A 20,832-nucleotide genomic window follows, 5' to 3' on the forward strand; every position below is an offset into this window, starting at 1 on the left:
CTGATCTGACCACGAAAATGTCACACCGATAAACAAAGGACTATTCACATTTAATAATCAGAATTGAAATGACGTCAAGTGCCACATTTGCCAGAAAGAAGTGTTTTGACATTGTTTCTCGGCAACTGCTCACAATTCTAGTTCCAAGTTAAATTGAAAAAAGAAGATTGGATTGGTGTTCCAAGTGAAGACAAAACATCCTGTTATAGTCACTGCCTCAAACATGCGTAGCTGAAGCAAGGGTTTCGTCCAGGTAACGTGACCACAAAAGGCCTAGCTTGCGAACAGTGTGCAACACCTCAGCATGTCATTCATTTGATATGAATAACAACACTAACCAGTCAACCCCTATTCATAGGATGTTAAACCACTTAGGAAGACAGAGCGTGAGAAACTATCTGACCGTGGCTGCTGTACTGCACTACGCTGCAGTGTTTGACCTCTCCTAACTTCTATACAGTAACATCACTTCCTATTTCATTTAAACTGCCACAAGGACGCACGGAAGAAGACGGGAGTCAACAGGACAGGACGCAACCTTTTGAAACCCTTGGTTACCAGGCAACAGGGCCTTAATACTTCAGAGGGTGAACCGAGCCAAACTGTGGCGAACTAAAGGTGCGATCACCACGCCACACCACCAATTAAAGTTCACCTGGACAAATGTAAGTCTCCCTCATCCCCTTCGTTCTCATGGGGAACAAAGGGGATGAGGAACTTTCTCCAATATTCATTCCGCTCCTTCTGGTGTAGCCCCGTTGAAAGCTTGCCAAGACTGATATATAGATATCGATGCTACGTTGTGAATGAAAATAAAGTTCAATTGGCTGTGGCTCATATTCAAAATGGGAAGCAGGCAGGCAGGTGACAGTTTTTTGTTGTTGAGAACACTAACTCTGTCACAAAAATGGTTAAGCAGCTGTTGCAGCGCTGTTGCCCTGACACTTCCTCATCATGACGTTTGTCTTGTTACCTTGGCTAATGAAGTTACAGCAGTTGACAGGGCACAATGTGCTCGATTACAAAAAGTTATAACAATGAGGTTGTAGCCTAACATGCCTGGTTTAATAATAAACTTGCTATGGGTTCTGCAATCCAGGCAAACAATGAACTGCCTCCCGCTGAAACCTTGTAGGAAGATCAAGAGCATTGACCCACACAGAGATTTCAACCAGTCACATAACTAAGCAAGTCAGAGAGCCTTGAATCAGAAGCAGATTGCTGGGATTTCAAAAGGAGAGAGTGGGGTTGCAAAGCTGCCCGTAATTGACCAAAATGACCGTAATCTTCAGTAATTAACAGAAAATCTATGGCAATCTACCGTTTGGTAACTTAGCATCTACACAGTTCTTCAACTAAGATTTTCTGTGGAAATTGTTCAGTTCTTGTGCATAGAGTTGGAAGAGTTTGTTAATATTTTGGTTTGACATAAAATCTTAGTCTCAGCACTACTCTGTTTACGTGGAATTGCCCCCAACTGAGCCCAAAAAACTACAAGCTGACAGTTTCAAACTTATTTCTGCAAACCACAGTGAAGAAGGGCGTATGAAGCCACTGTGAAGGTCCATCCACAGTTTAAGCAGCTTGAGGGCAAATGGTAGGAGGACCAAGTCACACTGGTAGACCTAACTTCACTAAATGTTTTTAGTGTTATTCATTAAGTTTTGCACCAGCCTGAATGCAAACTCATTACATTCCTCTAGGAATGGGCACGGTTATTTGAATATTCGAATATCCTAACAGACGTTAGTATTTTAATGCTTGCGAGAGTATTCATTTTGTTGCCTACTTCAACAATGAAAAGGCTTTGTCGAAATTAAATTGTCTGTGACATTGCTACTGAGCCAATGTTGTTCCTAGAAGTTTCCACTTCAAGATAACAGCACTTACTGTTGACCGGGGCAGCTCTAGCAGAGCAGAAATTTGATGAACTGACTTGTTGGAAAGGTGGCATCGTATGATGGTGCCACGTTGAAAGTCACTGAGCTCTTCAGTAAGGCCATTCTACTGCCAATGTTTGTCTACGGAGATTGCGTGGCTGTGTGCTTGATTTTATACACCTGTCAGCAACAGGTGTGGCTGAAATAGCCAAATCTACTAATTTGAAGGGATGTCCACATACTTTTCTATGCAGTGTATTTCAGTCTGCCTCGGCACCACCAGTCTGCCACACCACTGTCTGTCTCACACGTACTCTCTGTAAGCACCTTTATGATGAGAACTTAGTAGGTCCCTAGGACCATGCCCCAGGACTACCTGACATGATGACTCCTTGCTGTCCCCAGTCCACCTGGCCATGCTGCTGCTCTAGTTTCAACTTCCACCTGACTGTGCTGCTGCTCCAGTTTCAACTGTTCTGCCTTATTATTATTCGACCATGCTGGTCATTTATGAACATTTGAACATCTTGGCCATGTTCTGTTATAATCTCCACCCGGCACAGCCAGAAGAGGACTGGCCACCCCACATAGCCTGGTTCCTCTCTAGGTTTCTTCCTAGGTTTTGGCCTTTCTAGGGAGTTTTTCCTAGCCACCGTGCTTCTACACCTGCATTGCTTGCTGTTTGGGGTTTTAGGCTGGGTTTCTGTACAGCACTTTGAGATATCAGCTGATGTACGAAGGGAGTTTGAGAGCGGGGTGAATGTCCTGCAAATACAGAGGGCGCATTTGGATTAATCAAATCGGCTGTTAAGTGCTATAATTATTGAATATAATTCGAATAAATTAAAATGGCCAATTAGGGTGCAATCAATTAGTTTAATTTCTCAGATTACATGGAACAACCCTATTGGTTAATCTGAATGGAGTTGTAGACAAGGACAAAAAGCGCAGCAAAACAGTCTCAATTAGCCTAGGTAAAATAGCTAGCCATCTTAGCTTCTTTATATCGATTTGATGCAGTCAAGACTGGCACAACTAGATGGCATGATAGATAACCTATGGCATCTACAAGTTTGTCAAACTAGTCTGTATGGCTACCCTCTCTCTCTCTACCATGTCCAACACATCGGCCCATGCCCATCCCCGCACTGCTGCAAGCAAGCAGAGTGGCACCTCTCTCCCAAGTCACGTAAGCTGCGCCCGCAAGCCAGTTCCTAAATATAAACTATTTTAATAGTGAAATTATTTCAAAATGCCCATCCCCACTTCCCTCCAAGACCAGCATCATTAGCTCAGCCGCTCATAGATGGTCTAAGAACATGCGGAAAGAGAAACACGCTGCAGATTTTAGCATTGGTCCTGCTGCTGTATAGCCTACATTGAAGGGGCTAATTCAATGAATCCAATAGTCTCACAATTTGTCAGTTCTTCCTAAAGTCCCAGTGCAGTCAAAAACTATAGTGTGTTTTATATACATTTCTTCACCACAAGGTTGGAATAATACTGTCAAATTATAATGCCCTTTTAGTGTAAGAGCTGTTTGAAGAGACTGCCTTAAATGTCAGCCTGTTTTGGTGTGATGGGAGTTTTGGCCTGCCTGGTGACATCACCAGACATTAAATTACAAACATCTCTGCCAACAACATCAAATTCAGTTTCCCCACTCACAGTCCTCGCAAAATTGTTGCTTGAGAAATTGCTCTTTGCTAAGAAGCTATTTGTTTCTTTTGAACTATTTTAATTGATTTACGATCACAGTAAGGTACTTAAACATGTTACCCAGAAATGATTTGATATTGAGATGAAAACGGCTGCGTTGGATCTTCCAGGTTCTAACTCTTCTGCGTTTTATTTTGTCAGACTGTATGAAATCTTCGTGACACATTCAGCCACACAGGCGGGGTATAAAGGAGGAGGCTGCACAATCCTTTTCATTAATACTGCGGTGTTCCTGGAGATGCCACATTTCCCAGACAGTCGACAGACACTGCAGTGTAAGGGCAATTCCGTGGGAAAGTCAACCCTGAGCATCCACTAATAAAAGGTCCGTCATTTTACGAACGGGAACCCTGTTATAATGATCCTTAAGGTCTATATCAGGGATGGGTATCTCCAGTCTTTGGGAGCCTGATTGGTGTCTTTTGCCTCAACCCCAACTAACACACCTGACTCCAATAATCATCATCTTCAGTTTAGAATGCAATTCATTTAAAATCAGCTGCGTTTGCTAGGGATGGGGGGAAAAAGTGACACCACTCCGGCCCCCAAGGATAGAGTTCCTTATCTAGGCTATATGTTGGAGTTACAGAGCACGATGACAAAACTCAAAAAGTGCTTTTGGGACAATTTCATGCCTTTCAGAAAGGGCCCACAGAGATTGGTTTTCCACTCACAGCTGTTCCCCAGTGTTAGTTATGAACACTAAGGACTCAAAACTGCGCGAGAGGAGGATCATCAAGGACACCACACACCCCTGCCACAATCTGTTCACTCCCTTACCAATCGATAGACACCGATCTATCTACAAGCCATCAACCTGCTGAACACTTAAACTGGACTGACCGCCTACACTGACTCTCCAAACCTTAGCACACAGAAACTAGACTCCTATTATGTCTAAATACTGCACAATTTAAACACTTGCTCCTAATCCCCCCCTTCTACAAAACATGTAAATATTGGACTATAATTTGTGCCTTCCTGTATTATACTAAAATGATTATTATAATTCTATCGAGCCATTTACTTTATGTTCATATTCTTATTTTTTCTTATTGTTGTTGCATTATTGAGAAGTAACCTGCAAGCAAGCATTTCACTGGACAGTGTATACCATGTGTATCCTGTACATCTAACCAATAACATTTGATACGTGAAACTTAAAAAATGATGTTAAGTTAAATGACAACAAATGTGTTGATAGATTTTGATCAAGACATCTTTAAGATTTGAATGTCTAACATCCATAACTGCCATTTTTGCGCTCTAAAGTAATAATGGAAATGACACTCTTCAAAATTATTGTTTTTGTGTTCAGCCAACCCTTTCCTTTTTAATGTCACCTTTTTTTAACCAGGTAGGCCAGTTGTGAACAAGTTCTCATTTACAACTGCAACCTGGCCGAGATAAAGCACCACAGTGTGACAAAAACAGAGTTACACATGAACAAATGTACAGTCAATAACACTAAATAAACAAAAAATAGAAAGATCTATGTACAGTGTGTGCAAATGTAGAAGAGTAAGGCAAGCAAAGAGGCACTGAGTTTGAAGGTAGGCCTTGAAATACAACCACAGGTACACCTCCAATAGGCTAATTGACATAATTTTGAGGCAATCAGAAGCTTCTAAGGCCATGACATCCTTTTCTGGAATTGTCCAAGCTGTTTAAAGGCACAGTCAACTTAGTGTATGTAAACTTCTGACCCATTGGAATTGTGATACAGTGAAATTATCTGTCTGTAAACAATTGTTGGAAAATGAATTGTCATGCACAAAGTAGATATCCTAACAGACTTGCCAAAACTATAGTTTGTTAACAAGAAAGTTGTGGAGTTCTGAAAAACGAGTTAACCTCTAGTGACTCCCCATCCCGGGTCTGGGAGCATAATCATCGCCTGACACTAATTAGCATAACGCAACGGACATAAATATTCCTAGAAAATATTCCTATTCATGAAAATCACAAATGAAATATATTGAGACACAGCTTAGCCTTTTGTTAATCACCCTGTCATCTCAGATTTTCAAAATATGCTTTACAGCCAAAGCTAGACAAGCATTTGTGTAAGTTTATCGATAGCCTAGCATAGCATTTTGTCCAGCTAGCAGCAGGTAACTTGGTCACAGAAATCAGAAAAGCAATCAAATTAAATCGTTTACCTTTGATGAGCTTCAGATGTTTTCACTCACGAGACTCCCAGTTAGACAGCAAATGTTCCTTTTTTCCAAAAAGATTATTATTGTAGACGAAATAGCTCCGTTTGTTCTTCACGTTTGGCTGAGAAATCGCCCGGAAATTGCAGTCACAAACGGCTAAAAATATTCCAAATTAGCTCCATAATATCGACAGAAACATGGCAAACGTTGTTTATAATCAATCCTCAAGGTGTTTTTCAAATATCTATTCGATAATATATCCATCGGGACAATTCGTTTTTCAGTAGGACCGATTGGAGTAATGGCTACCTCTGTATTTTATGCGAGAGTCACTCTGGGAGCCATCAGGTGACCACTTGCGCAATGTAGCCGCTTACGCGTATTCTTCGACATAAATGCGTAAAACTACGTCACAATGCTGTAGACACCTTCGGGAATACGGAGAAAGAGTAATCTGGTTGATAGCCCATTCACTGCTCAATAGGGACGCATTGGAACGCAGTGCTTTCAAAACATGAGGCACTTCCGGATTGGATTTTTCTCAGGCTTTCGCCTGCAACATCAGTTGTGTTATACTCACAGACAACATTTTTACAGTTTTGGAACTTTAGTGTTTTCTATCCTAAGCTGTCAATTATATGCATATTCTAGCATCTTGTCCTGACAAAATATCCTGTTTACTACAGGAACGTTTTTTTTTCCAAAAATGAAAATACTGCCCCCTAGTCACAATTAATGAATCCAACCTAAGTGTATGTAAACTTCCGACTTCAACTGTTTGTATGTTATTAGAGCCTGGATTTGAACCAGGGACTATCACATCCGACTGTGATTTGGAGTCCCATAGGGCGGCGCCCAATTGGCCCAGCGTCATCCGGGGTAGCCGTCATTGTAAAAAATAATTTGTTCGCAAACATTTCTGAAAACCTTTTTTTGCTTTCATATATATATATATATATATATATATATATATATAATATATATATATATATATATATATATATATATATATATATATATAAATAGATGTGTGCGTGTGCGTGGGGTATACAAAACATTAAGAACTCTTTCCATGACAGACTGACCAGGTGAAAGCTCTGATCACTTATTTATGTTATTTATGTTACTTATTAAATCAGGTAAGCAATACATAGGCCAGAGGCGAAAATAATTACAATTTAGCATTAATACTGGAGTGATTTATGTGCAGATGATGATGTGCAAGTAGAGATACTGGGGTGCAAAAGAGCAAGAGGGTAAGTAATAATATGGGGATGAGGTAGTCAGGTGTGCTAATTAGAGATTGGCTGTGTACAGGTACAGTGATTGGTAAGCTGCTCTGACAGCTGATGCTTAAAAGTTAGAGGGAGATAGGACTCCAGCTTCAGAGATTTTTGTAATTAGTTCCAGTCACTGGCAGCAAAGAACTGGAAGGAAAGGCGGCCAAAGGAAGTGTTGGCATTGGGAATGACCAGTGCAATATACCTGCTGGAGCGCATGCTACGGGTGGGTGTTGCTATGGTGACCAGTGAGCTGAGATAAGGTGGGACTTTTATTAACTAGCAAAGACTTACAGATGACCTGGAGCCATCGGGTTTGGCGACAGATATGTAGTGAGGGCCAGCCATCGAGAGCATAGTGGTCGCAATGGTGGGTAGTATATGGGGCTTTGGTGACAAAATGGATGGCACTGTGATAGCAAACTGGATGTAGTCTAAGTAGAGTGTTGGGGGCTATTTTGAAAATGACAATCGCCGAAGTCAAGGATCGGTAGGATAGTCAGTTTTACGAGGGTATGTTTGGCAACATGAGTGAAGGAGGCTTTGTTGCTAAATAGGAAGCCGATTCTAGATTTAATTTTGGATTGGAGATGCTTAATGTGAGTCTGGAAGGAGAGTTTACAGTCTTACCAGACACCTCAGAATGTGTAGTTGTCCACATATTCTAGGTCAGAACCGTCAAGACTACTGATGCTAGTCGGGTGGGAGGGTGCGGGTAGTATTCGGTTAAAGAGCATGCACTTCGTTTTACTTGCATTTAAGAGCAGTTGGAGGCCATGGAAGGAGTGTTGTATGGCGTTGAAGCTCGTTTGGAGGTTTGTTAGCACAGTGTCCAAAGAAGGGCCAGATGTATACAGAATGGTGTCTGCGTAGAGGTGGGTCAGAGAATCACCAGCAGCAAGAGCGACATCATTGATATAGATACACCGAGAAAAGAGTCGGCCCGAGAATTGAACCCTGTGGCACCCCCTTAGAGACTGCCAGAGGTCCGGACAACAGGACAACAGGCCCTCCGATTTGACACACTGAAACCTGAGAAGTAGTTGGTGAACCAGGCGAGGCAGTCATTTGAGAAGCCAAGGCTATTGAGTCTGTGGTGATTGACAGAGTCAAAAGCCTTGGCCAGGTCGATGAAGATGGCTGCACAGTACTTTCTTTTATCGATGGTTATATCGTTTAGGACCTTGAGTGTGGCTGAGGTGCACCCGTGACCAGCTTGGAAACCAGATTGCATAGTGGAGAAGGTGTGGTGGGATTCTAAATGTTCGGTGATCTGTGAATTAACTTGGCTTTTGAAGATTTTAGAAAGGCAGGGCAGGATGGATATAGGTCTTTAACAGTTTGGGTCTAAGGTGTCTCCCCCTTTGAAGAGGGGGATGACCGCCGCAGCTTTCCAATCGTTGGGGATCTCAGATGACACAAAAGAGGTTGAATAGGCTAGTAATAGGGGTTGCAACAATTTCGGCTGATAATTATTTTAGAAAGAGAGGGTCCAGCTGATTTGTAGGGATCCAGATTTTGCAGCTCTTTCAGAACATCAGCTGATTGGGTTTGGGCAAGTTGCTGCAGGGGGTGCTGAGATGTTGGCCGGGGTAGGGGTAGCCACGTGGAAAGCATGGCCAGCTGTGGAAAAATACTTATTGAAATGATCAATTATTGTAGATTTATCAGTGGTTTTCTATCCTCAGTGCAGTGGGCAGCTGGGAGAAGGTGCTCTTATTCTCCATGGACTTTACAGTTACCCAAACCTTTTGGAATTAGTGCTACAGGAAGCAATATAGCTAGCCTTAGCTTTCCTAACTGACTGAGTAAATTGGTTCCTGACTTCCCTGAAGAGTTACATATTGCTGGGGCTATTCGATGCTAATGCAGAACGCCACAGAATGTTTTTGTGCTGGTCAAGGGTAGACAAGTCTGGGAAGAACCAAGGGCTATATCTGTTCTTAGTTCTACATTTTTTGAATGGAGCAGTGTTATTTAAGATGAAGAGGGAAGCACTTTTGAAGAGCAACCAGGCATCCTCTCTGATGAGATGAGGTCAATATCCTGCCAGGATACCCGGGCCAGGTCGGTTAGAAAGGCCTGCTCGCTGAAGTGTTTTAGGGAGTGTTTAACAGTGATGAGGGGTGGTCGTTTGACAGCGGACCCATTATTCATGTAGGCAATGAGGCAATGATCACTGAGATCCTGGTTGAAGCAGAGGTGTATTTAGAGGTCAAGTTGGTCAGGATGATATCTAAGAGGGTGCCTATGGTGACAGATTTAGAGTTGTACCTGGTAGGTCCCTTGATCATTTGTGTGAGATTGAGGGCATTTAGCTTAGATTGTAGGATGGCCGGGGTGTTAAGCATGTCCCAGTTTAGGTCACCTAACAGTACGAACTCTGAAGATAGATGGGGGGCGATCAATTCACATATGGTGTCCAGGGCACAGCTGGGGGTTGAAAGGCATCTATAAAAAGTGGCAACGGTGAGAGACTTGTTTCTGGAAAGGTGGATTTTTAAAAGCAGAAGCACAAATTGTTTGGGCACAGACCCGGATAGTATGACAGAACACTGCAGGCTAACTCCGCCCCCTTTGGCAGTTCTATCTTGTCAGAAAATTTTATAGTTGGGGATGGAAATTTCTGGATTTTTGATGGCCTTCCTAAGCCAGGATTCAGACACGGCTAGGACATCCAGGTTGGCGGAGTGTGCTAAAGCAGTGAAAAAAACAAACATAGGGGGGAGGCTTCTAATGTTAACATGCATGAAAATGGCTCTCCATATTTTGACCAGAGACTTACAAACTCACTTTCACTAATATGTTCAGTCTCCCCAAAAAGCATTTCCATTTCATGTAACAACCATAATGCATATTTTGTTTATCCATTCTGTGAGACATTAAAGTTTTGCATGCAAATGTAACATCCAAAACCCTGGAATCGCCCATAATGCATCACAGAGCTGCTGTGTGTGTTGTCAGACTAAAGTGATCAGAGCACAACAAACAGAGAATCTCCCATGAGATTAGAATGAAAGGAATTGAGCGTGAAGCTGTGATATAGAAAAATCAATGGGATTCTTCTCAGCCCTTTTTAAACACAGAAAAACAGCTGCTTGCAGTTTGTCAGAGGTAAATGAATGGCATAGGGGTGTGTGAGACTGGTCAAAGAGGTGTCTCGTACCTGGCTATCTGAGTGAAAATATTAGAGTCAAGGGCACGACTGACATTCTCAGTTCCCATAGAAAGGTAAGATAATTCAGATATGATCAAAAAAGAAAGCCTACTTAGAAAGCCAAGCAAAGGTTAGACTTAGTATAACCAGATTCTAGCCAGGAAACAAAAAGACAGAAATAGTAGGCTACTGTTACTGTAGAGGTATTTTCCCAAGAGCAGTAGCAAGTCTTTCACTCCCTTACACAAAGCCAGGCAGAGTTACACCTGGCAGCCTGCTGCCTAGCACTGACTGACTCACCTCAGTCTAGAGTGGAGGCCCACAGGCTCAACATAAGGGAGCAGTCATTTAAAATGTGGAGACAGCATTATTTCTCTGACAGCTAGGCCTACACTGGCATGACATCATAAATGTGGTGTGGAGTCCTAGTGGGATGACTAATACAAACATGACAATTAAGGCCTTGTTTTTATCTAGATGAAAACATGTTGTCCTAAAGAGATTATATTACAGACCCTCAATCAGAATCTCCAAAGCAAGTGAAGAGTGGTCATTAACAAATTAATTAGATTATCTTAGGCTCACTCCTTTTACCTAAACATTTGAGTTCAAAGGAGAATGCAATTCCCTTTGGGGTCTGAAGCAGGTCCGCGATTTTTGTTGGGATTTTTTTTATGTGAAAAATATATTTTTTACAAATATCGCTAGCTGCAACCGAATACGATTGTGGATACCATTTTTATGTCTCTGCCTCCAGTATATAGGAAGTTAAGAGGTAGTTTCATAAGCCATTGCTAACTAGCATCAGCTCAATGACTGGAAGTCTACAGGAACAGTTAGCATGCTAGCTGTTCCTGTTCATCTGACTCTGGGGAAGTAGATAATTGGCTTCAATGTCAAAATCTCAAACTAAAATTATAGTCATTGGAGCAAGTTGCAGGGTATTATTAGACTGACCTTCTAAGAGGTCATTTTCAGAATGGTAAAACAGTTTGTGTCAACTTAAATTAACAAAACCAGATAGAAAACATGCAAAAATTGCCGTTTTTTTATAATACCATCTGAGAACTAACAATCAAATAAAAGCTAGATAGTCAGGGATAATATTATTATTATTTTATTTTTTTAAATCGATTATTCAGGGCACATGCACATTGATTTTGTAATAAAATTTGAGCAATGGAACACAGAATTCGCCATGGCAAAATGCAAAAAAGTGCAGGTGACATCAGCAAACCACTCCCCCACACGACACCATCTGCCTGGTACAGTTGAAACCGGGTTTCATCTGTGTCGAGTACTCTTCTCCAGCATGCCAGTGGCCATCGAAGGTGAGCATTTGTCCACTGAAGTCAGTTACGACACCGAACTGCAGTCAGGTCAAGACCCTGTTGAAGATGACGAGCACGTAGGTGAGCTTCCCTGAGACGGTTTCTGACAGTTTGTGCAGAAATTCTTCAGTTGGGCAAGCCCAGAGTTTCATCAGCTGTCCGGGCAGCTGGTCTCAGACGATCCCGCAGGTGACGAAGCCTGATGTGGAGGTCCTGAGCGGGCGTGGCTGCACATGGTTTGTGGTTGTGAGGCCGGTTAGATGCACTGCCATATTCTCTAAAACAACATTTGAGGAGACGGCTTATGGTAGAGAATTGAACCATCAATTCTCTGGTAACAACTATGGTGGACATTCCTGCAGTCAGCATGCCTATTGCGCGCTCCCTCAAAACTTGAGATATCTGTGGCATGATGTTGTGACAACTGCACATTTGAGTGGCATTTTATTGTCTCCAGCACAAGGTACACCTATGTAATGATCATCCAGTTTAATCAGCTTCTTGATCGGCAACACCTGTCAAGTGGACGGATTATCCTGGCAAAGGAGAAGTGTTCACTAACAGGGACATACATTTGCACAGAAAATAAGAAAAATAAGCTTTTTGTGTGGATGTAACTTTGATCTTTTATTTCAGCTCATGAAACATGGGATCAACACTTTACATGTTGCGTTTATATTTTTGTTCAGTATATTTTGCCACATGAAGTAGAGGACCATAATAGCGTTCATGTCAGTAGTTAAACCCGGAAGAGAAGTACTCTGCCAATCACAACGTTTTGGATGCAGTGGCAACAAAACATCCTAATTTTGTGAATCATTAAATATATGTTAAAAAATGTGATCTTAACAGACACAAAACAACACACGTCCCATTATCAGCCATGCTACCGATCAAGCCTAACGTCACACAATGGCACAACATTCATGCAGCCGTCACAACTGAATATTATTAATCTGATACATGTCGCGGCACATCACTCGATGCACTTGATGACAACATCAGCAATTGCATCAAAATGTATCATCAGTGGTGAGGTGGCACATTATCACAACACCACATAACCCAGAGATTGCTAGCTAAAGTTAGCTACAGGCATGTATATCTACCTCTTTGACTGGGGGGAATTTCTTCTTGCATTCCATGGACAGGGACCGCAGATCTGTCTGCATGTTCTCGAGTAATTTCTTCACCGCTTCGGGGGTACTGGTCGACATTTTGGATGATGTATTCGATCTAAATATCAAAAGCTTTAAATAATAAGGAATGCAAATGCTGTCCTATGATACTGGTCCCCGGCCTACTTATTCAGCTCCTTCGAAAAAAAGAAAAACGCTGTGGACCTCCGCACAAGCGTCCATTGACACAATATTCCAGTGTTCTTGCTTTGTCCTATCCGTCTGTGTGCATAATCGAAGCGATGACACGGCATAAGTTTATCTTCAACAAAAGCCTAGACGTTAGTGTGATAGATGATCATCATTAGCACAATTCTAGCTACTAGTGCCACTTATATGGTTAATATGTCTCCGTTTCAGCCGTAGGTTTCACGGCTCCAGCCGTCACCATTGCAAGCACCGTTTCGATCCCACAATGCTTTGGTAGACATTGACACGTCACTTGTACTTCCGTAAACATGACCGGCTTCCAGCAGAATGATTACAGTGTCCCCTAGTGGAGTATTGTAAACAAATTGATGGGACGTCCAACTCTGTAGTCACTACATTGAAGTTTAAATGTAAAATGGTAAGGTTAGGATTAATGTTAAGGTATTAATGTTAAGGTATGGTTAGGGTTTAGGTATATGGACGTCCCAAGGTTCCCAGAGAGCACTAACCTTTCTGTAGAGCAATGTATAGGTAACTGCCAAAATAATGGGATAATAATGAGTAAATGAGGGATACAAATTATGTTGAAAACAGGTGCTTCCACACAGGCGTGGTTCATTAGTTAATTAAGCAATTAACGTCCATCACACTTAGGGTCATGTATAAAAACGCTGGTCTGGCCATTATTCTGGCTACAATGGCTATGCCACAATACGATGACAACGCCGCCATCCTCATGGCCTGAGTGGTCACTGAAAGGTTTGATGAGCATGACAATTAGGTAAACCATATGCCATGGCTGTCTCAGTCATCGGATCTCAACCCAACTGAACACTTATGGGATGTTCTGGAGGGGTGCCTGAGATGGTATTTTCCATCAGCATCAACAAAACACCAAGTAATGAAATTTCTCGCGGAAGAATGGTGTTACATCCCTCCAGTAGACTTCCAGACACTTGTAGAATCTATGCCAAGGTGCATTGAAGCTGTTCTAGCTCATGGTGGGTCAATGCCCTATTAGGACAGTTTATGTTGGTGTTTCTGTTAATTTGGCAGTTAGCCTAGTGGTTAGTGTTGGGCCAATAACTGAATGGTTGCTAGTTTGAATACTTGAGCAGACAAGGTAAAAAATCTGTCGATGTGCCCTTGAGCGATCTACTTCATCTTAATTTGCTCCAGTGGTGCCATAATGCTATGGTTGACCCTGTAAAAACAACACATTTCATTGCACCTGACGGCATCCCCAGCCGCGCCCTCAGAGCATGCGCAGACCAGCTGGCTGGTGTGTTTACGGACATATTCAATCAATCCCTATCCCAGTCTGTTGTTCCCACATGCTTCAAGAGGGCCACCATTGTTCCTGTTCCCAAGAAAGCTAAGGTAACTGAGCTAAACGACTACCGCCCCCGTAGCGCTCACTTCCGTCATCATGAAGTGCTTTGAGAGACTAGTCAAGGAACATATCACCTCCACCCTACCTGACACCCTAGACCCACTCCAATTTGCTTACCGCCAAAATAGGTCCACAGACGATGCAATCTCAACCACACTGCCCTAACCCATCTGGACAAGAGGAATACCTATGTGAGAATGCTGTTCATCGACTACAGCTCGGCATTTAACACCATAGTGCCCTCCAAGTTCGTCATCAAGCTCGAGACCCTGGGTCTCGACCCCGCCCTGTGCAACTGGGTACTGGACTTCCTGACGGGCCGCCCCCAGGTGGTGAGGGTATTCAACAACATCTCCACCCCGCTGATCCTCAACACTGGGTCCCCACAAGGTTGCGTTCTGAGCGCTCTCCTGTACTCCCTGTTCACCCACGACTGCGTGGCCACGCACGCCTCCAACTCAATCATCAAGTTTGCGGACGACACAACAGTGGTAGGCTTGATTACCAACAACGACGAGACGGCCTACAGGGAGGAGGTGAGGGCCCTCGGAGTGTGGTGTCAGCAAAATAACCTCACACTCAACGTCAACAAAACTAAGGAGATGATTGTGGACTTCAGGAAACAGCAGAGGGAACACCCCCCTATCCACATCGATGGAACAGTAGTGGAGAGGGTAGTAAGTTTTAAGTTCCTTGGCGTACACATCACAGACAAACCGAATTGGTCCACCCACACAGACAGCATCGTGAAGAAGGCGCAGCAGCGCCTCTTCAACCTCAGGGGGCTGAAGAAATTTGGCTTGTCACCAAAAGCACTCACAAACTTCTACAGATGCACAATCGAGAGCATCCTGTCGGGCTGTATCACCGTCTGGTACGGCAACTGCTCTGCCCACAACCGTAAGGCTCTCCAGAGGGTAGTGAGGTCTGCACAACGCATCACCGGGGGCAAACTACCTGCCCTCCAGGACACCTACACCACCCGATGTCACAGGAAGGCCATAAAGATCATCAAGGACAACAACCACCCGAGCCACTGCCTGTTCACCTCACTATCATCCAGAAGGCGAGGTCAGTACAGGTGCATCAAAGCTGGGACCGAGAGACTGAAAAACAGCTTCTATCTCAAGGCCATCAGGCTGTTAAACAGCCACCACTAACATTGAGTGGCTGCTGCCAACACACTGACTCAACTCCAGCCACTTTAATAATGGGAATTGATGGGAAATGATGTAAAATATATCACTAGCCACTTTAAACAATGCTACCTAAATATAATGTTTACATACCCTACATTATTCATCTCATATGTATACGTATATACTGTACTCTATATCATCTACTGCATCCTTATGTAATACATGTATCACAAGCCACTTTAACTATGCCACTTTGTTTACATACTCATCTCATATGTATATACTGCACTCAATACCATCTACTGTATCTTGCCTATGCCGCTCTGTACCATCACTCATTCATATATCTTTATGTACATATTCTTTATCCCCTTACACTTGTGTCTATAAGGTAGTAGTTTTGGAATTGTTAGCTAGATTACTTGTTGGTTATTACTGCATTGTCGGAACTAGAAGCACAAGCATTTCGCTACACTCGCACTAACATCTGCTAACCATGTGTATGTGACAAATTAAATTTGATTTGATTTTGATCTGGTGTACACTGAGTGGGGTTACTGACATGAAGGCTAATCTGAAGATGGTGCTGGCTAAAGCTGAAACTGGCGAGTATAGAGATTGTTATCCACGTCGGCACCAACGATGTTAGGATGAAACAGTCAGAGGTCACCAAGCACAACATAGCTTCAGCGTGTAAATCAGCTAGAAAGATGTGTCGGCATCGAGTAATTGTCTCTGGCCCCCTCCCAGTTAGGGGGAGTGATGAGCTCTACAACAGTCTCACAACTCAATTGCTGGTTGAAAACTGTTTTCTGTCCCTCCCAAAAGATAGAATTTGTAGATAATTGGCCCTCTTTCTGGGACTCACCCACAAACAGGACCAAGCTTGGCCTGTCGAGGAGTGACGGACTCCATCCGAGCTGGAGGGGTGCTTTCATCTTATCTACGAACATAGACAGGGCTCTAACTCCCCTAGCTCCACAATGAAAGAGGGTGCAGGCCAGGCAGCAAGCTGTTAGCCAGCCTGCCAGCTTAGTGGAGTCTGCCACTAGCACAGTCAGTGTAGTCAGCTGACCTATCCCCATTGAGACCGATCAAGCCTAACGTCACACCGTGCCTCGACCTAGGTTGGGCAAAACTAAGCATGGCGGTGTTCGCCTTAGCAATCTCACTAGAATAAAGTCCTCCATTCCTCCCATTATTGAAAGAGATTGTGATACCTCACATCTCAAAATAGGGATACTTAATGTTAGATCCCTCACTTCAAAGGCAGTTATAGTCAATGAACTAATCACTGATCATAATCTTGACGTGATTAGCCTGATTGAAACATGGCTTAAACCCGATGAATTTCCTGTGTTAAATGAGGCCTCACCTCCTGGTTACACTAGACAATATCCCCCGTGCATCCCGCGAAGGCGGAGGTGTTGCTAACATTTACGATAACAAATTTCAATTTACTGGTCATCTTTTGAGCTTCTAGTCATGAAATCTATGCAGCCTACTCAAACACTTTTTATAACTACTGTTTATAGGCCTCCTGGGCCATATACAGCGTTCCTCACTGAGTTCCCTGAATTCCTATCGGACCTTGTAGTCATAACAGATAATATTCTAATTTTTGGTGACATTAATATTCACATGGAAAAGTCCACAGACCCACTCCAAAAGGTTTCGGAGCCCTCATCGACTCAGTGGGTTTTGTTCAACATGTCTCTGGACCTGCTCACTGTCACAGTCATACTCTGGACCTAGTTTTGTCCCATGGAATAAATGTTGTGGATCTTAATGTTTTTCCTCATAATCCTGGACTATCGGACCACCATTTTATTACATTTGCAATTGCAACAAATAATATGCTCAGACCCCAACCAAGGAACATCAAAAGTCGTGCTATAAATTCTCAGACAACCCAAAGATTCCTTGATGCCCTTCCAGACTCCCTCTGCCTACCCAAGGCCGTCAGAGGACAAAAAACAGTCAACCACCTAACTGAGGAACTCAATTTAACCTTGCACAATACCCTAGATGCAGTTGCACCCCTAAAAACTAAAAACATTTGTCATAAGAAACTAGCTCCCTGGTATACAGAAAATACCCGAGCTCTGAAGCAAGCTTCCAGAAAATTGGAACGGAAATGGCGCCACACCCAACTGGAAGTCTTCTTACTAGCTTGGAAAGACAGTACCGTGCAGTATTGAAGAGCCCTCACTGCTGCACGATCATCCTATTCATCCAATTATTCAAATTTCCAACAATCCGAAATTTCTGCGTATTCCTCCAAAGCTCAGTTGTCCTGAGTCTGCACAACTCTGCCAGGACCTAGGATCAAGGGAGACACTCAGGTGTTTTAGTACTATATCTCTTGACACAATGATGAAAATAATCATGGCCTCTAAACCTCCAAGCTGCATACTGGACCCTATTCCAACTAAACTACTGAAAGTGCTGCTTCCTGTGCTTGGCCCTCCTATGTTGAACATAATAAACGGCTCTCTATCCACCGGATGTGTAAAAAACTCACTAAAAGTGGCAGTAATAAAGCCTCTCTTGAAAAAATCAAACCTTGACCCAGAAAATATAAAAAACTATCGGCCTATATCGAATCTTCCATTCCTCTCAAAAATGTTAGAAAAAGCTGTTGCGTAGCAACTCACTGCCTTCCTGAAGACAAACAATGTATAGGAAATGCTTCAGTCTGATTTTAGACCCCATCACAGCACTGAGACTGCACTTGTGAAGGTGGTAAATTACCTTTTAATGGCGTCAGACCGAGGCTCTGCATCTGTCCTCGTGCTCCTAGACCATAGTGCTGCTTTTGATTACCATCGATCACCACATTCTTTTGGAGAGATAGGAAACTCAAATTGGTCTACACGGACAAGTTCTGGCCTTTTTTAGATCTTATCTGTTGGAAAGATATCAATTTGTCTCTGAATGGTTTATCCTCTGACAAATCAACTGTAAATTTCAGTGTTCCTCAAGGTTACGTTTTAGGACCACTATTGTTTTCACAATATATTTTACATCTTGGGGATGTCATTCGAAAACATAATGTTAACTTTCACTGCTATGCGGATGACACACAGCTGTACTTTTCAATGAAACATGGTGAAGCCCTAAAATTGCCCTCGCTAGAAGCCTGTGTTTCAGACATAAGGAAGTGGATGGCTGCAAACGTTCTACTTTTAAACTCGGACAAAACAGAGATGCTTGTTCTAGGTCCCAAGAAACAAAGAGATCTTCTGTTGAATCTGACAATTAATCTTGATGGTTGTACAGTCGTCTCAAATAAAACTGTGAAGGACCTCGGCATTACTCTGGACCCTGATCTCTCTTTTGAACATATCAAGACTGTTTCAAGGACAGCTTTTTTCCATCTACGTAACATTGCAAAAATCAGAAACTTTCTGTCCAAAAATGATGCAGAAAAATTAATCCATGCTTTTTTACTTCTAGGTTAGACTACTGCAACGCTCTACTTTCCGGCTACCTGGATAAAGCACTAAATAAACTTCAGTTAGTGCTAAATACGGCTGCTAGAATCCTGACTAGAACCAATAAATTTGATCATATTATTCCAGTGCTAGCCTCCCTACACTACTTCCTGTTAAGGCAAGGGCTGATTTCAAGGTTTTACTGCTATCCTACAAAGCATTCCATGGGCTTGCTCCTACCTATCTTTGTGATTTGGTCCTGCCGTACATACCGACACGTACGCTACGGTCACAAGACGCAGGCCTCCTAATTGTCCCTAGAATTTCTAAGCAAATAGCTGGAGGCAGGGCTTTCTCCTATAGAGCTCAATTTTTATGGAATGGTCTGCCTACCCATGTGAGAGACGCAGACTCGATCTCAACCTTTAAGTCTTTATTGAAGACTCATCTCTTCAGTAGGTCATATGATTGAGTGTAGTCTGGCCCAGGAGTGTGAAGGTGAACGGAAAGGCTCTGGAGCAACGAACCGCCCTTGCTGTCTCTGCCTGGCCGGTTCCCCTCTCTCCTCTGGGATTCTCTGCCTCTATCCCTATTACAGGGGCACTGGCTTACTGGTGCTCATCCATGCCTTCCCTAGCAGGGGTGCATCACTTGAGTGGGTTGAGTTGCTGACATGGTCTTCCTGTCTGGGTTGGCGCCCCCCCCTTGGGTTGTGCTGTGGTGAAGATCTTTGTGGGCTATACTCGGCCTTGTCTCAGGATGGTAAGTTGGTGGTTGAAGATAACCCTCTAGTGGTGTGGGGGCTGTGCTTTGGCAAAGTGGGTGGGGTTATATCCTGCCTGTTGGGCCCTGTCTGAGGGTGTCATCGGATGGGGCCACAGTGTCTCCTGACCCCTCCTGTCTCAGCCTCCAGTATTTATGCTGCAGTAGTTTATGTGTTGGGGGGCTAGGTCAGTCTGTTATATCTGGAGTATTTATCCTGTCTTATCCGGTGTCCTGCGTGAATTAACTATGTTCTCTCTAATTCTCTCTTTCTTTCTCTCTTTCTTTCTCTCTCTCGGAGGACCTGAGCCCTAGGACCAAGCCTCAGGACTTCCTGGCATGATGACTCCTTGCTGTCCCCAGTCCACCTGGCTGTGCTGCTGCTCCAGTTTCAACTGATCTGCCTGCGGCTATGGAACCCTGACCTTTTCACCGGACGTGCTTCATGTCCCAGACCTGCTGTTTTCAACTCTCTAGAGACAGCAGGAGCGGTAGAGATACTCTAATGTGTTGTACACTCAGTTGGGGCAATAAAGCTTTTTTTTTGTCTGTTACCTGTATTTGCTCAATAGTAAACACACGCATATACTAAATATGTTACATTAGAGATTTTTGGGAGGGAAAAAATAAAGGCATACAGCACACACATACCTCAATAGATTGATTTCTGTTGGTTATTGATGTACTGTGATGTTGATATTGTTACCATTTTCTGGCCATTGGAATGCATGAATGCATTCCCTCTCTCCCTCTCTCTCTTGCTGGGTTTCAGATGGAACAGATGGAAATATCTCTTGTTGGGGGGGATGACGTGATATGACGTATTTATTTTAAAACTTTTAATACAAATATTTGTATTTTACAATGTCAGTTGTAATGATGCATATGAACGGTGTTCAGCTTTGCACTTGACTAGACATGGCCTGACAAACACATACTGGAAGTGTAAGAGCTTATACTGTTCAAAGTTATTGTTTGCTAAGGAAAAGCAGATAATGAATTAATGAATAGACAATACAAGCAAATAACAAAGACTATCTAGCACCGTGTGTGTGAACATAAAAGGTATGAAACTGGTCTGTCACCTCTAAACTGCTCACTATGGCGGTATACTGTTGTACAGCACAATGATTTCCAATGCAAAAATGTTGCACAACATTTTTTTTTGGAACACAATCCATACTTCACTAGTTTGTAAACCATGTTTATCATGTGCTTTATCACATATTGGACATGGTATAAAGCTT

At 42.9% G+C, this 20,832-nt stretch overlaps 1 protein-coding gene across 4 annotated transcripts in view; it reads right to left on the bottom strand.

The window, feature by feature from the left end:
• LOC112218180 (protein MON2 homolog) overlaps positions 1 to 13,137 on the bottom strand; it is a 52,787-nt gene extending 39,650 nt beyond the window's left edge. For 3 of the 4 annotated variants that reach the window (XM_024378769.2, XM_042301411.1, XM_042301410.1), the window contains exon 1: positions 12,636 to 13,137. In XM_024378769.2, coding sequence (XP_024234537.2) covers positions 12,636 to 12,743 — 108 coding nt within the window. In that variant the 5' untranslated portion in view covers positions 12,744 to 13,137. The remainder of the gene's footprint in view (positions 1 to 12,635) is intronic. The other variant, XM_042301412.1, reaches the window with a different exon arrangement.
• Positions 13,138 to 20,832: the final 7,695 nt, after the last annotated feature.

The sequence above is a fragment of the Oncorhynchus tshawytscha genome, linkage group LG19 (genome assembly GCF_018296145.1).
Source record: "Oncorhynchus tshawytscha isolate Ot180627B linkage group LG19, Otsh_v2.0, whole genome shotgun sequence".
Lineage (NCBI taxonomy): Eukaryota > Metazoa > Chordata > Actinopteri > Salmoniformes > Salmonidae > Oncorhynchus > Oncorhynchus tshawytscha.